A 16,001-nucleotide genomic window follows, 5' to 3' on the forward strand; every position below is an offset into this window, starting at 1 on the left:
TACCCACTTTCAGTTACATAGACTCTGATAATGACAACATGCCCACCTGGATTACCCAGGCTAACCGCTCACCATTAGTTGGCTTCTATTCCTGTTGCTGTACTAAGCTTTAAAAAGAAGAAAGTTAACTTTGTCTCATGATTTAGAGAAGTGGTTCTCAACCTGTAGATTGTAACCCCTTTAGCAAACCTATATCTCCAGAAATCATTGCATTATGATTCATAACTGTAGCAGAATTACAGTTATGAAGTAGCAACAAAAGTAATTGTATGGTTGGTGGGGTCACTACAACATGAGGAACTGAATGGAAGGGTCGCAGCATTAGGGAAGTTGAGAACTATCTGTTTAAAGGTTTCAGTCCATGACCCGTTGGCCATGTTGCTTCTGGGCTTATATGAGGTAGTACAATGTGGAGAACATGAATGGTAGAGGAAGCTTCTAACTTCATAGCAGCCAAAAAAAAAAATGCATGGAAAGAGACAAGAGGCTTCAGTATCTCCCTCAAGGGTACATCCAGAAAAATATAACCTCCCCCAGGTACAGCCTTCCAGAGTTGTCCCCAAAGCACCATAGGCTAAAGATCTAGCCTTCAATACAGAGATTCAAACTATAGAACACTCCATTTCAAGAGGCTTAATTTACTCATATGGGCATCCCCTCCTTTTAGACAAAGTCTCAAGTAGCTCAGACTGCCCCTTATTCACTATGTAGTTGAGATGCCCTTGAACTCCTGATCCCCCCGCTTCTGTGTCTACCTCCTCCCTATTGTGATTACACATCTACCTTAGATACATACAGCACTTCTTCTCTTTCTCCTGTCATTTTGAGACAAGCTTTTGTGTAGCCTAGAGTAGCTTCAAATTTTCTATGTAGCAAATGATGACTTTAACTTTCCTAAGCTTCCTAGGATCTGGGATTATAAGTGAGCTCCACCATACAGAGCTGCAAAGTCCCTTTGCCATGTAGCACAGTTTGGGGTCTGGGAATTAATAAATGGACACCCTGAGGTAAGAAGGACATTATTATAGAGTGGTACACTCTATTTGTCTGAAGACAGCTTTGTTATTGACACCATGAAGGAAAGTCTAAAAGAAAAGAAAAGGTTCACTGAATGGAAAATGTCCCACGCCGTAACAGTTTTCTATTATTAACACTCTAATCCATGCTATAAAGTACCCAGAAGCAGAGGTACTCTGAAGAAAGATAGAGAAAATGAACAGAGTGGCTGTGGAGGGTCAAACGTTTATAGTATCAGTTAGTATGCAAAGGGGTCCTGAAGATCAGAAGAAGATACTTTCCTAGAGATTCGAACTTATGTCCTTCATGATGAATGATAACAATACTGTTGAAACATCAGTTTACAACAAGAAAAATCAGATTGCTTTTCAAGGGATGTTAAAAGTCACCGTGCAAAAGGAGACCCTACGTATTCTTATTTTAGCCAAGAGCTAATGGGAAAAATGTGTGGCCAGTGCAAAAGAAACCTGGTACTGTCAGAAACTCGACAAATTGGATTCTTTGTAAATGATGCATCATCAGGCTCAATTCCTGATATCAACTGTCTTCCAAATCCCTACTGCATGAAACATCTGTTTTCTGCAAGATTAGCACAACCCAATGAAAACGTGCCCAGCCCAAAGGCAAGAAAGAAATGGTAAAAAATGATTCTAATGCTATTTATGGGCAAGAATTCAGATAAATCGTGGTAGGGTTCAGGAAGAATGTGTCCAGGCTCCCCCCTAATTGTATTTTTCTTGGGACACAGACATTTTCCTGGTATCAGAGATGGGATGGTAGCAATATGTGTATCCATTCTATCCAATTAGTCCAGTAATGACACAAATAATTAATTGGGCTGGTTATGCCAGAAGGCAAACATAACCCAGTTATCTATGTCACATCCCTTTACCATGAGTAACAACACCATAGAATATATAAGCTAAACATGCATGTCTGAGACACAGCCAATGGACCAAACATTTCAAGGAAGATTTGATGCAACAAAGCATCCAAACAAAATGAACTTAGACAGTTCTTGGAGCTGTAATGGAATTTGACCTAAAAAAAAAGAGAGACAGGGTGACCTTGATTGAAGTAACTTTACAATAACATACACACTGCCTAAGTTGGTACCTAGTTTGTCTGAATAATCAGCTAATATCATTGAAACTGCAAATGAATAAGTGGTTTTAAATATCCAATTAACTGTATTTCAGACAAAGGACAGGAAGAGTCAAACTTTAGAACTTGTCACCTATTCTATTCAAGCATACGCATGCAGTCTTTGCCAACTGAAATATAATTAAACACAGCATTCCTAGAAGGTCATGCAGGTATTGGCAATCTGCATTCCTCCAAAGCAGCTGATTGGGCTTTCGTTTGGTTGTTCTTCCAGGAATGGCTACTAAATTCCAAAACCCATCATACCTTTAGGAATAGGCTGGGAATGCTTTGCTCCTTGGTCCAACTTGAAGTCCAGATATAAGGTTGGTGTGCGAGTATAAACCTTTGACTGAAAAAAAGAAAGAAAAAAGAAAACCATCAGAAGTTTAATGTGAATATGTTTCTTTTAAAAACATTTATTGTGTATATATAGTGCGTGTATGTGTATGTGTGTGTGTACACATTTGATGGCATGTGTTCCCCACAGCATGTGAGTGGAGTCAGAGGACAACCTTGGCATTGGTCCTTATCTTCTGCCTTCCTTAAGATGGAATATCTGTTTGCTGCTGCTCTGCTTACTCCAGACTAGTTGGCCCTTGAGCATCTAGAGATTCTCTGGTGTTCACTACCCATCTTACCACAAGAATTCTGGGATGGCTGACATATGGCACTGTGTCTTGCTTTTATATAGATTCCAGGGATCCAAATGTAAGTTGTGAGGCATACATGGAAATGATTTTACCTACTGGGTCATCTCCTTGGTCCCAGGATAAGATTCCTTCCTTCAGCTCAGCCTTTCTGCAGTAGACCTGGGACCATTACATTTATGCTTCCTTCTTCCTGGCTTTATGATATAAGCAGCAAGATAATTTCAATAAGGCATTTCTCTCCCTGCAGCTCCAAGGGTCCTGCATTACGATTTTGATTGGGCTATAATTGTTCAAATTTTTTCACACTTAGCCTTACAGTTGATATGGAAAGCTGTCTTATGCCCCACCACATGTATAATACACAGCAATTAAAGCCATTTCCACGTTGAAATTCAAATAATGGACTTGCATATTACTTTTCCTCATGTGGGCCTTTTGCCTGGGAGAAAATGCTGGCTGGCCACCTGCTGGTTTTACAAAATTTCAACCCCAAAGAAAGCCAACTTTATCAGGTCTTCCAGGGTAAACAGTGGTATTGATTTCATCAACAGCTCAGTAGAGCTGATAATTCAATATGATGCCATCCTGAACTGTGAGCACAGATGAAAATCTAAGGGATTAACACTTGCTGTAAACTTTACCATGTCTCATTGCCCGCACAAAGCCCCAGTGAACATTTAATTTTGGTTGTTGTTTTGTTTTACTTAAAATGCACAGGAAAATGAAAATAAAAACCCACAGAATGCTGAGCTTGCAGAAAGCACAGAGTGACTGACAGGGTCATACATGGCTGTTGGGTTGCAATTTAGTGCAAACTCAGTACAAATATGGTTGACATGTAATCCAGATGAATACAGGAGTAACTTTTGACGCAAATTTCTCACTTGTGAGTGCATTTCCAGTACAAATGTCCACCAGAAGACACACAGAGGAAGCTTTACTACCCCAACCTGGAAATATCCTCAGGACTATTCTCCACAAAGATGTGATAATAGAATAGATAACTGAATTTTAAACAACTTAACAGTGAACTAGTATGGATGAAAAATAAACCTAACTTAGGCAACAACTCAGAAGCATCATGGAAGCATACATTTAAGCAAATAAAGACCAATTTCATACCTATAGTGTTCATAACAAGATAAAATTAGTATGAGATGTCAGAAAAGGTAGTTGAAAAGGTTAACCAGTAAGCTGCACAAAGGAGCTCACAAAAGAAGAAAGGCACCAAGAAGACCCCAGGGGACTGTAATGTTCTGCTCATTGGTCTGGCTGTGTACTTCATGGATATTTTCACTTGGTGAAAATTCTCCAAGTTGTATTCTTAATTTCTGTACTTTTCTATATGTAAGTTGCATGTTCATAAAAACCTCGTATGAAAACCACACATTTGTAACTTGACATGAAGGAAGAATCTAGAGTCCAGAATTACTACCCTTCATAAGGATATAATTTTGGAGATTTTGCAATCTGTACATGGACAGTTTTGCTTTTTTTCAACACTGAATCTTCTGGACCAATCCACAGTGACTGCCATTCAGTGGGTATTTTAATAGACATTGAAAGATGTTTCACAATGGAAAATCCTAAGTGTAACCACGCATTCATTGACACTATATGTAAGATATTCATTAATATCTTTACCTATATATAGTCCCCCTGCCTGTCTTCAGAACAAGTGCATTTGCCAAATGATATGTTTTTGTATTAAATTAGAATTATGAATCATAAGGACAATGTATTTTTTCCTCTATGGATGTCTCCTATAGGAGTCTTAGGCTTTCAGGTGTTCTGGTTTCACATGGTGTGGAGATCAAGCTGCCTTCATTCCATTTCAAAGACTAGAACCACAAACCCCCGGTACATACCTAAATAAAACCAGAAAACTCCATGACATCAAGTGCAACTTGAAGCTAAAGATTTATAACCACTCTGAAGAGTTTGAAACAAATGCAACACACACGGGACATGAGATCTGGTTGTCTAGGGTCATTTGGTGTATAAGGCACCATCTGGAAAGAGACTGCTTTCAGCCAATGGTGACTTCTAAAGTTACCTCTTAAAAGATCAATAGCGAACTTCACATAGTATCAGATGACCCCTATGCTCTAGCAGCACTGAACTCTTTCAAAAGGTCCTAGTTTGGCTTAAGTATCTTTCCCAACCTCTGCCTCAGGAACAGAGTCGTTAGCCCTACACAATCTACAGCAAAGAGAATAACCACAAGGAGATGCTTGGCCTAATTTTCATTAGCATGTTCCCAGAATGCAAGCATCTTGGTTGGGAACTCCGGAATGTTGTTTAGTATATGGTTTTGCCCTGGTCATTAGCAAAGGACCCATCTTCTTTTGGGTTTAATGTACTCATCAAAGGATCGTGTGGGGAGGCTTAGCTGCTGGAGTCTAAATCTATTCAGGGCTTGAAGTTCTCCACTAGAAAATGAATGCGCCTCTCTGTAGTGTAATTTTTCAATTGCCCTTCATATTTCTGAGACTACGGCTGCAGAGAGGAGAGGATGTGGCTTGGATGAGAACGGGCACTGGAGGTGTGGACAGCCATTGACTAACAGGCTCCATTCTCAGCCTCAAGTTTACCCTCCTGGCTGCCTCATTTTCTTTCTTCCTGCCTCGAGCATCTCAACATAATCCATTCTATAAGAAAACCTTTCTGAGTAATTTCTCTCTCCATGATGCAACCACATACCACATGTATACAACACACACACACACACACAGAGAAACATTTTGTATTTATTAATTTATTATATGGATTCACTTGAAATTTTTGAATAGGGTCCAAGGGGTGGGTTTATAAAGCCACACCCATACTACTGCAGTGACAGAGGAGACTCAATGAAAACGTATTGTTCGTTTTTAAGTGCTTTTGGCAAAACTAAAATATTATTTCCATTCTAAAATTCCTTTGTATTGAAAATCGTATCAAAGAAATCAATATAACATGCCATGAATAATCAGCTGCCCACTCACCCAAACCTAAAGGCATATTTTTATTCTTTTATTCCCATGAATGTGTGTCGGTGCACTGTAACTTTAATTTTTTGAACCTTATTTTTAATGATGGTTCGTAAACCCTTTCATCTCTCTTATAGCCTACCACCCACCAGAGGTATGGGGAAAGAAAGGATACAGGGGAAGTGAACCTGTTTACAAAGCTTCTTTGGAGCCAGTCCCATGTGCGCTGTCTAGAAATCGGCAGTTCAGTTCACAGGTTAGCAGCGGCAGCTCAATCCATTCTCAAACACTTCACGGATATACCAGCAGTTCTATTCAGCAGAGTCAGAATGGCACCAGAGGTGACATGATCTAGTAGATACAACCAGGCCTTAGCCTCATCACAAGTTAGCAGGAACTAGGGAGGAACACCAAGAAAAGTTCCAGGCTATGTCTCTCCCAGTGAAGTGAAGATCTGAGAGACCAACAAGTGTTATGCAGCTAGCTCTAGCGGAAAGCCAAGCTCAACCTCCAGTACTGTCTGTCGAGTCCTATTTGTATCTCTTCAAACATCACATGTCCTCCATGGGTCTTGCCCCAGCACATGTATCTGTCTCAGCAGACTTCACTCTGTCAATCATCCCAAGTCTGAGGAAGCAGCAAGAAACTGGACTGTACCACCAGAAGTTTTTGGTGCATTGCTTTCCAGGGAATCCTGACAAATGGAGCTCAACTATGCAATGGAATGTGGACCAACACACGCATGTTGTTAGCGAAAAATCTGTCATCATGTGTCCTATCACGTGCTTGCTTTAGAAGAACATCCTTTTACCTGTGTCTGCTTCAGCCAAATGTCCCCTCACAAGTCTGCCTTAGCCTTTCACCTGTGTCCACTTCAGGAAAACACCCCTTTACATGTTTGCCCCAGCAAAACACCATCCAACCCTTTCCCAAAGAACCTTTTAATATCCACTTCAATGTGCATATACATCCATAAAACAGGTTTTATTTTTTGTTGTTTTTGTTTTTAAAAAGCAAGTAGATTTTGTTTATTTTACTGACATCTCTCTGGGAACTCAGTTGAAATAGCAGATATGAATTGTGTTTATTCAACTCCAAAACAATAATGCCAATTTCAAATGTGCTTTGAGAAGCACTGGGCTTACTAATGTTTTTGAAGACCAACAGATACATTGTGTCCTTATGTTCTGTTCTTTTTTGTGTATTTTTATGTACAACATTAAAGTATGAATAGTTACTCAATGTAATGAGGACTTACCAATATCATATATTCTCTCTCTCTCTCTCTCTCTCTCTCTCTCTCTCTCTCTCTCTCTCTCTCTCTCTCTCTCATTAAAATGAAACTATCCATTGACTGTGTGTCTGGGATAAACTGAAAAAAAACAATCCCTCAACAAATTTCAGTATGGACATACCAAATGAATTCAAATTCTAGCAAGGAAATTGTTCTTTTTTACCTCTTTTTCTAGTTGTTGAGGTTTTTTTTGTTTGTTTGTTTTTGTTTTCAATTACCAGTGCCCACAAAGATATTTTTCCTCCTCTCATAATTCTCAATTGAAAATGTTTGCAAAATGCTAGAAAGTGTTTTGAGCTTGCATTACTTAAAATCTTATTGTCTGGGGTCATGCAATGAAGTTTCAAGAACATAAGAGACTAAGGGTCGGTCCATTTTCCTAACCTACGACGGGGGCACTGCTAATTCAGTGGCAGGAGCTGATCTCTATTTCTCTATAAACAAGTCAGCACTAAACTTCTAAGGAGTCTCAGGCAACACTCCTATAATGATCTCTAAACATCCAAGACAAAATAAGGCCTATTAAACTACTTCCTTCCAAAATCGAACTACTTTAATTTCTTCAAAGACTTCCCAGTTACCCTGGCTTTTGGTAGCATGCCCTTGTCAAGCTGGCTTCCTTCCTCTACTTTTATTTATAAATCTGATCTTAATTAGGAGATGGAAATTACACCCATATGGAACCCATATGCTTAAAAACATTTTCCCAGGGCAGAGAGTGTGCTACATTTCTTTCTGTGACTGTGGTGATATTAAGTATCTTCCATTTTACCACTGGTCCTTCCACAGATGAAGGCTCTTTGTTTATTCCTGAGGGTTGCTGTGTACCACTGAAAATAAGTATCAGAGATCTAGTGTCACCTGAGGAAGCTATACAAGTGAACTCACATTTCCTTCAGGGAGTGATTTTGTGAGGTTTTTTTTTTTTTTTTTTTTGCATCAGCTTTATCAATTAACTGTAATGACTCAAGTTATTCTAAGGAGCTCCGTTAGGGAATAGTAATCCCAAGTAATGATAGTTACATTAGTTACTTTACTTTAAAAAGAAAGAAAGGAAGGAAGGAAGGAAGGAAGGAAGGAAGGAAGAAAGAAAGAAAGAAAAGAAAAGAAAAGAAAATCAAGCAGAGTTGTTAGCATCTAAGCTCTCGTTATCCTGTTGGACCATCTTCTGAGTGCTGCCTAGTATGTGTGTGTGTGTGTGTGTGTGTGTGTTTGTGTGTGTGTGTGTGAGCATGCATGTGTGTCGTGTGTGTGTATTGTGAGTTTATGATGAATATTACTGTAAACCTCAAACCACATTTCTGGCTGTTTCCCTTATGGGTGAATTAAAGGTCTCTAGGTCTAGACACCACAGCCCAAAGCAAATTTGTTAACATAATTATTTGGTTAGACATTCCCCCCTTCTGGAAATATACACTGCTAGTCAGTGTCTTCTCTCCAGTTCTATAATATTGCTAGACTCCAGAGCAGGTTTGAAAGATCATAGTTTTTACCTTTAATCTGTTGTTTCAAGGTTATATATTCTAACCAATACCCTATTTAGATATTTATATATATTCTCTCATTATAAACACAAAGGAGAATAATTCATTGCTAATGAGGAAAAACATAAAACCAACCTAACCTTCCTAAAACTTTTGAAATGTGTATACGTGGCTATGTAAGAGAAACAGAGAAGGAGCTTGAAGGTATTGTCTCTGGAGTACAAATATGTGTCTCTTTGCTGGGGCAGAACAGCATTATGATAATTTCTTACAATAACTGGCTTGCTTTCAAGTAAATTATCTTTTATCAAGTCACCTGGGAAGTACCCATAAAAACTGTGTCCATCTCATTAAAACACTGACTACCTTATCTTCCACTTAATTTAAGAAGCAGAAAATGGTATTATCATACTTCTTCAATTTGAAACTCAGTTTGCATAATATTGTCAATTTAACAAAAATATTAAATATTGCTATTATAAGAATAATTAATATATTGGACATATACTCTTTATATATGTTCATGCGTATATTCTCGTCACGTGTGTACCAGGCACTGAATAAGAGCTTATTATGTATGAGTTAAGGCCACTTGGCCTTCTCTTTAAAAAACCTTTTTGTGAATTTATTTATTTTACTTTGCATATTTTTGCCTCTATGTATGTATGCATGACACATGTATACCAGGAATCCAAACAGGCCAGAGGAGAGCATTGGATCCCCTGGAACGAGAATTAGAGATGATTGTAAACAGCCATGTAGGTACTGGGAATCAAACCTGGGTCCTCTGAAAAGCAGCCAGTGCTCTTAACTGCTAAGAGATCTTCCCAGCCCCATATTTCCCTTTTAAGAAACTGTGTACTCATTAGCATATTGCTTTTGCTGGCTACCTATTAATTCCTTCTTAAAAAAAAAAAAAAAAAAAAAAACAATGATCGAGGGCCCATAACCTTTGATCTCTTTCCTTTTTGACCTCTCTTCTCTCGTTGGTGTAAGGCTTAAACTCAGCCTTTACACACTAGGCCAGCTCGCTAGCATGGAGCTACATCCTCAGTTGAAAATCTGTCATATATTTCAGTCACTGCAATTCTATGTACACTTGGATCAATCTTTCTCTGCCGGCAGCATGGGAATATCTCAGTGGGGAAACCCATGTGTGTATCAACTGGCTCAAGGGCTCCATCTAACAGAAAGTCAGTTAGCACATAAGGAGCTCCTAGAGTCATGTAGTACATCTCTCCTGTGACTGACTGCCCAAGCTCTTCTATGTCCTTTCAGACACCTTTCTATGCCTCCATATACCTCCTCATGCCTTCCAAGGCATGAAGAATTGAAAAGATTTTCCACTTATTTAAAATAAACTCCCAATTCATTGTTTAGAATTCCCTGTCTTTGTTTGTGGGGAAGGGAGGGAGGAGAGGAAGACTAAAGGGGATGAGAATGAAGATGATGATGAAACTCAGAGACCTGAAAGTTAGCTGGGTACAGGGTCGAGGTGTAACTGGAGTTTCCCATGAAAATGCAAATGTCCCACCATCTTGGAAATTTAATCCCAGACAAAGAGAAAAGCTCCATTCTCTAAAATAATAATATGTAGCCCAGTAAAAGTAACAGCATAAAGAGACCACAAATAGCCACTTTATCTGCCAACAAGGAACATTCCTATTCTTTGTCTCTACCAGAGGCAATAAGTTCCAAAATTGAGTCAGCAAGTCTATTACACAATGCTAAAATATTTCTTACGGGGCATTATGATATTTTTAATCTGTATTGGCCTCATTTGGTATTTACTAAAATATTTTAAGAGTTCTTGCAAGAAAGTGCATCAAGATCTAAGATGAGAAACTATTTGGCAAAGATAAGATTTTACTGAGCACTGGGAACTAATACCTTTGTATAGATAAGATCCCTCATTGTATGATAAATAGGAAATGCATCATGGGACAAGCCTTTTCCTCTGTGATTGTTTGTAGAACATTCGGACACAGACAGAAGTGGATGCATGTGCAGAGGTCTGATGAAATTTACCATTTTGGTATACGAGGAGGAAGATCTTAAGTTTTAGGCTTTGTTACATGAGGATTTGTTAAAAGTAGAGCCATGACCAACACATTTATGCACAAGAGTTGAAGGACGTGACCGAGAGAGTAAGGTTCACGTAAAATGAGGCAAAATTCAGGAATCTTTGAATAAAGTTAGGCCTTTTTGCAAAGAGCTGTGTGATCATGGGGAATGCTATGCGTCTGGCTGGATTACAGCTTTGTCATCCACAGAGTTAGGGAACTGATTTAGTGGGTTTATTTCTGCCTGGCATTTGGATTCAAATTAAAAGGTCATAAGAGGATGGAAGAATAGGGCTTGGCTAGCTTTGAGAAGCATCAAACTGGATCAGGAATTTTAGACCTGCTGCCATGAGACGTTCATTCAAATTCTCTAAAACTTAATTACAACAATGGGGAAGCTGAATGAATGGACAAGTTCCTATTCAGCGATCATACAAGAGGGGCAACCACGGCCCCCTGTACATTAGGCTAAAATAACATCCTATGTTGTTTACCTTTCTACACAGTAAGCTAAGACTATTAGCCCAATACACACTGGTGTCAAACTCAAATTCTAAAATGTCAAATAGTTTTAAAGTATTTTCAGCCATCTGGAACCTACCTACTTTATATACTATGTAGCACAGATATCCCTAGTATCTTCTGAATAAACTGCACCCAACAACTTCTAGTCAGTAGCAAGACCAACCCTGTAGCCATTGCTCTACGAGCCCCAAACTGCTGTAGAACTTCATATCTAGATGCTCTGCCTGACTGGACATCACTTGGCCACCTAAGTCTCCTTATGGCTTTTCGTCACGTATTCAGGAATTCTTTTGTTCTATTTCCCTTCTGAGTGGTGGCCTCATGTCACTGTCCCTGGAAGGTGTTCAACTGGGAAGGAATTTCCTCCTTATGTAACCCTTCCCAACACTTCCCAAATAGAGTCTCTGAGTTGCTATCTTTCATGAAGATGACTCTTTTTCTTGACCCCAGATCCCCAACCTTACCACACCAACCCATTCAAAATGAAATAACCATTTCAATCACTTCCAAATCTATCAAATATATAGTGGACATTTTCTGTTATTCATCAACATCTCACAGAAACTAAAAAATACTTATTAAATATGCTGAATAGATGGAACCTGTGGAAAAGGTCAATACTTATTTCTAGGTTAGGGTGGGAAGCTGCTCATGAATTTTCAGTCAAGTAGGAAGTGGTTGGCCACTTCAACATTCATCTCTCCTCCTAGGTTATATTTAAAGTTTCCACAGCAGCTGAGGTGTGCACTTAGCTGAAAATCTGATTGCTTTTGTGGTGTGCTGAACATGTAAGGACCCACAGTAAGCTCATGGTTTGTCTCAAACAAGGCCACATAGTTAAAATTCGCATTCTATTTTCCACTACCTAAGCAACCCTGGGAAGGTTGCTAACTTGTCAATCTCCTTCCTTGTCATGTGAACAGGATATGAGTGAACACATGGTGTGCCTCAGCTGGGTCTCCCATCTTCAATACTTCTGGGCCCTTGGTTGCTGCCACTAAGATGTTGCTACTATTGTCATTCACTTATATGATCCCTCCCTCGTGACCACTAAGTTCTGATAACCTCAGTTGCCCTTGCAATGGTGGAAGCCATGGCAGTTCCTTGACCTGACTAATTTACTGAGGTTTGGAATCCTTTCACACCAAGATTTAGGTGAAAAGCTAAACCACAAGGTGTGGTTCGTAGTCCCTTCAGAAGCTACCAAATGGGAATATGGGAATACATATCAGAAGAGCAAAGAATTCCTATTCTCCAACAGGCCACTCATTGACCAAAAGAGGTTGAAGGTGTTAAACAATAGTTAAATTGTTTGTTCTCACGCATTTAGAAAGTTCTGAGACACTGTTTTTAAATAGGAATTTTATATAGCTGTCTTTGTCTCACTTCCTTGCTAATACTGCCCTGGAAGTGTGTATTGGTTAGTTTAGTTTAGTTTAGTTTAGTTTAGTTTAGTTTTAGTTTTAGTTTATTTTAGTTTAGTTTAGATGTCAGTTTGATACAAACAAGTCATTTAAGAAGGTAGACTTTACTTGAGAAGATACCTACATTAGATTGGGCTGTAGGTAAGTCTATGGAGAATTTTCTTAATTCATAATCAGTATGGGAGGATGAGCTCACTGTGGACAGTTCTACCCTTGGACAGGAAGTCCTGAGAGGTGTAAGAAAGGCAGCAGAATGAGAGACTGGAATGTAAGCCAGCAAGCAGTGTTCTTCCATGGGCTGACTTCAGTTACTGCCTCAAGGTTCTTTCCAAGACTTTCTGTCCTGGCTTCCTTGGTGATGGACTGTGATCAGGATACATGAGCAGAAACAAACCCTTTCTTCCCCAACTTGCTTGCAGTCATAATGTTTTATCACAAAAAAACAGAAAGAGAACTAGGATAAAGTACATCTAAGACTTTTTTATGTCTCTGTTTTCCAACGAGCATAAGTTAAAACAAGATTAAAAGAGTTGATAATATAAAGTATTCAGAACACTATTCAACACAGTTGCCACTTAGCCACTTAATGTCTGTTGAACACATGATGTGTGGCATGCTATACTGAGTATTAAAATGCTCATATCCCCTGAGCTTATGATGGTATTTCTAATAAAATGTCCCAAGAAAAGATTTACAACTCAAATAAAGGATTTATTACTGGGTTAGTTGTTGTAACGTTGCTTATGATAAGAAATATTTACATGTGATTTTTTAAAGTATCAAGATGGAGTTCAAAGAATAAGGATATGTATGCATAATATATTACTCAAATATTAAATTTGATATGACATTTTATTTTCTAAGTGGAGAGGTGACTTATGATTTTTTTTTATTTTCCAAGTCTTTTTTCTTTAAAAAAGTTTTTCATACAATATATTTTGATCATATTCTTTCTTCTCTCTTAACTCCTCCCAGATCTTCCTCCACATCCCTACCCACCAACTTCATCATGTTCTTTCTCTATATATAAATATATAAAAATCAAAACAAAACAAAAAACAATAATAAATAAAATAGCCTCCCATCAAAAAAGCCCACAAAAATTATCCCCTTTGTATTAGGCAACTGCTTCTGGGCACAGAGTCTGGCAATTGATTGGAATAAATAGATTGTTCATTTCCCAGCAGCTATTAAATGCAAATAGTTTCTTGGTAAGTTTTCAAAAAGCTTAGAAAATTCTCAAGCTGTAGGCTACTTTCATTATAAGGTCCCATTTAGACCTTTGTACTTAATAAACCCATTAAGGTAGCTAGCCGTTTTCATTTCACTGTCAAGAAGCTGGAGAGACTTGTCAATGGAGTCTGTCATTGTGCAATGCCCCGTGATAAGGGAATGTGGGAGCAGGAAGTCATAGATAAGAGGGAGAAAAGCCAATATTTAGTAAGTACATTCTGTGCTGCTGCATTCAAATAATTCAGGGGCTATGTAATAGCATTTCCACTTGGAAAATGAAAAAAAATTAAAGGCTGAAAATTGTTTAAAATGTTTTTTTTTCCTTTTGGGTTACTGAGATACTAAAATTGCAGAGATGAGGTCTTGAAACACAGCCTACACTCTTTTGACTCTATCATACCACTGGCTAATCGGCTCTGTAATTCTAGGTCTACTTTTGATAATATGGTAATCCAATTTTTCACACGTGTTAGGCCTCTCTAAACTCTTTCCAGCCACAGAAACCTACACCAACCACTTAAAAAGCAGACACAAATTCTCATTCTTTCTCTCTTCCCCCTCTCTCCTATCGTCCCTCTTCTCTCCTTGATTGTATGGGATTGAATCAGTAGTAGATCACAGACCAGAACACCAAGGAGCATGGATCTCGTCTATCCACGAAAACCTCATGTCCTGTATTATTGAGTAATAATCAGCAGCGAGGAAGCAATATGCCCACCAAAGTCTTACAGTCAAGCCCACACTTTTATCCACTTTTGACTGGGAAGGGGGATGGTGTTTTGCATCCTCACGTGGTTAGTTTCTCAGTCTATGTCTTAACTCATTCTAGACTTAGAAGGGGAAGAAAACAAGTATCCTCTTTTGGTCTCTTCAGCTCTCTGTACTTGACATCTCTCAAAGTCCAGGCCCCTGTCAAAGCACTTCTTTTACCTGGCTGACAACTAATCTGCCAGCTAAAACCAATGCAAATATTGAGTGACACTCACCAGAAACTCTTGCTCAAGCTCTCTTTTAAACTGATAAGTACCAGATGGCTTCAAATCAGTATCTCAGCCAAGTTTTGTTAGTTAGTCCAAGACATTCGAAGTCTCCCATGATAGAAAGTGATGTTGGCAAGTACTGATTTCTGACAGGCAGACAGGCCACTGCCAGAAAGGGAGGCTAATTGGAAGAAGACAGCATCCAGAAAAACATATTTGGCAGAAAGCCCATTGGTGAAGATGGAGTGAGACAGTCTGTAAGACTCTTAATATAGTGGATATGTAGCTCAGTTGATAGACTGTTTGCCCAGCACGGACTAAATCCAAGCATAGCATAAAAATGGATGCACTGCTAGATACCAGTAACCCAAACATGCAAAATGTGGCTCATGGTGGGGAGGGGGATAGGAACTTGAAGTCTTCCTTGGTTATGTAGGGAGTTCAAGTTCAGTAAGAAGTCCTTGCCTCAAAAATAAAGAAGTGTGTGTGATGTGGGGAGCAGAGGAGAGGGGAAGGGTAGAAGAGAACATAACAGAAAAAAAAAGCAAAAGAAAACCTGGTGCCAAAAGAGTGGAAAGTCCCAGACATGATTGGCTATTTTTCTTCCTCCATTCCACAACTCAGCTCTTCCTCCTTCTTGTGGAACACTTATTTGTAATGAAAGACGCATGGAAAAAGGTCAGAATGATGAATCCAGCATTCATGTCAGAGACTAAAGATGAGACAAACACTAACCAGAGGCAGGTGCTTGGAGGTTTTAGGGAAAAGATCCTTGATGTGGACTTCAGATTGGTTTCCTTCAAAGAGAAACATTGAGACCTCTTGAGATACTATTTATAGTTGATCCAAGAAAAAAAAAAAACAAAAACTTATGACCATCATGGTTTCCTTTCAGAATGTTAATCCTGTCTATATAGAAAGAGAACAAGGGGGCTTTTAGAATTTCAAAAGAAAGGCAAATGATAATTGATCACTTTCACAATGATCCCGGACAAGTCACACATTAATCAACTGAAGCTGCACTCCATGTGGAAGAGCTATATTCTCAAATGAAAGGTTTTCACGCTCATGAGAACAAGCTGCCAGGGAGTTCTATGTAAAAGAGATGATAACCTGGCCAGTTTTCACACTTGAGACAACAAATGTGTGTCCAGAACATTAGTTTAACACTGCCTTAACCATCGCAGAGACGCATTCTAAATTATGCAGTCCC

General features: G+C 38.9%; 1 protein-coding gene across 2 annotated transcripts in view; it reads right to left on the reverse strand.

The window, feature by feature from the left end:
* PIR (pirin) overlaps positions 1-16,001 on the reverse strand; it is a 105,484-nt gene that overhangs the window by 27,795 nt on the left and 61,688 nt on the right. For both annotated transcript variants that reach the window (XM_080909775.1, XM_080909776.1), the window contains one exon: positions 2,428-2,512. In XM_080909775.1, the coding sequence (XP_080765901.1) occupies positions 2,428-2,512 (85 nt within the window). The remainder of the gene's footprint in view (positions 1-2,427; positions 2,513-16,001) is intronic.

Source organism: Micromys minutus (genome assembly GCF_963924665.1).
Source record: "Micromys minutus genome assembly, chromosome: X".
Taxonomy (NCBI): Eukaryota; Metazoa; Chordata; class Mammalia; order Rodentia; family Muridae; genus Micromys; species Micromys minutus.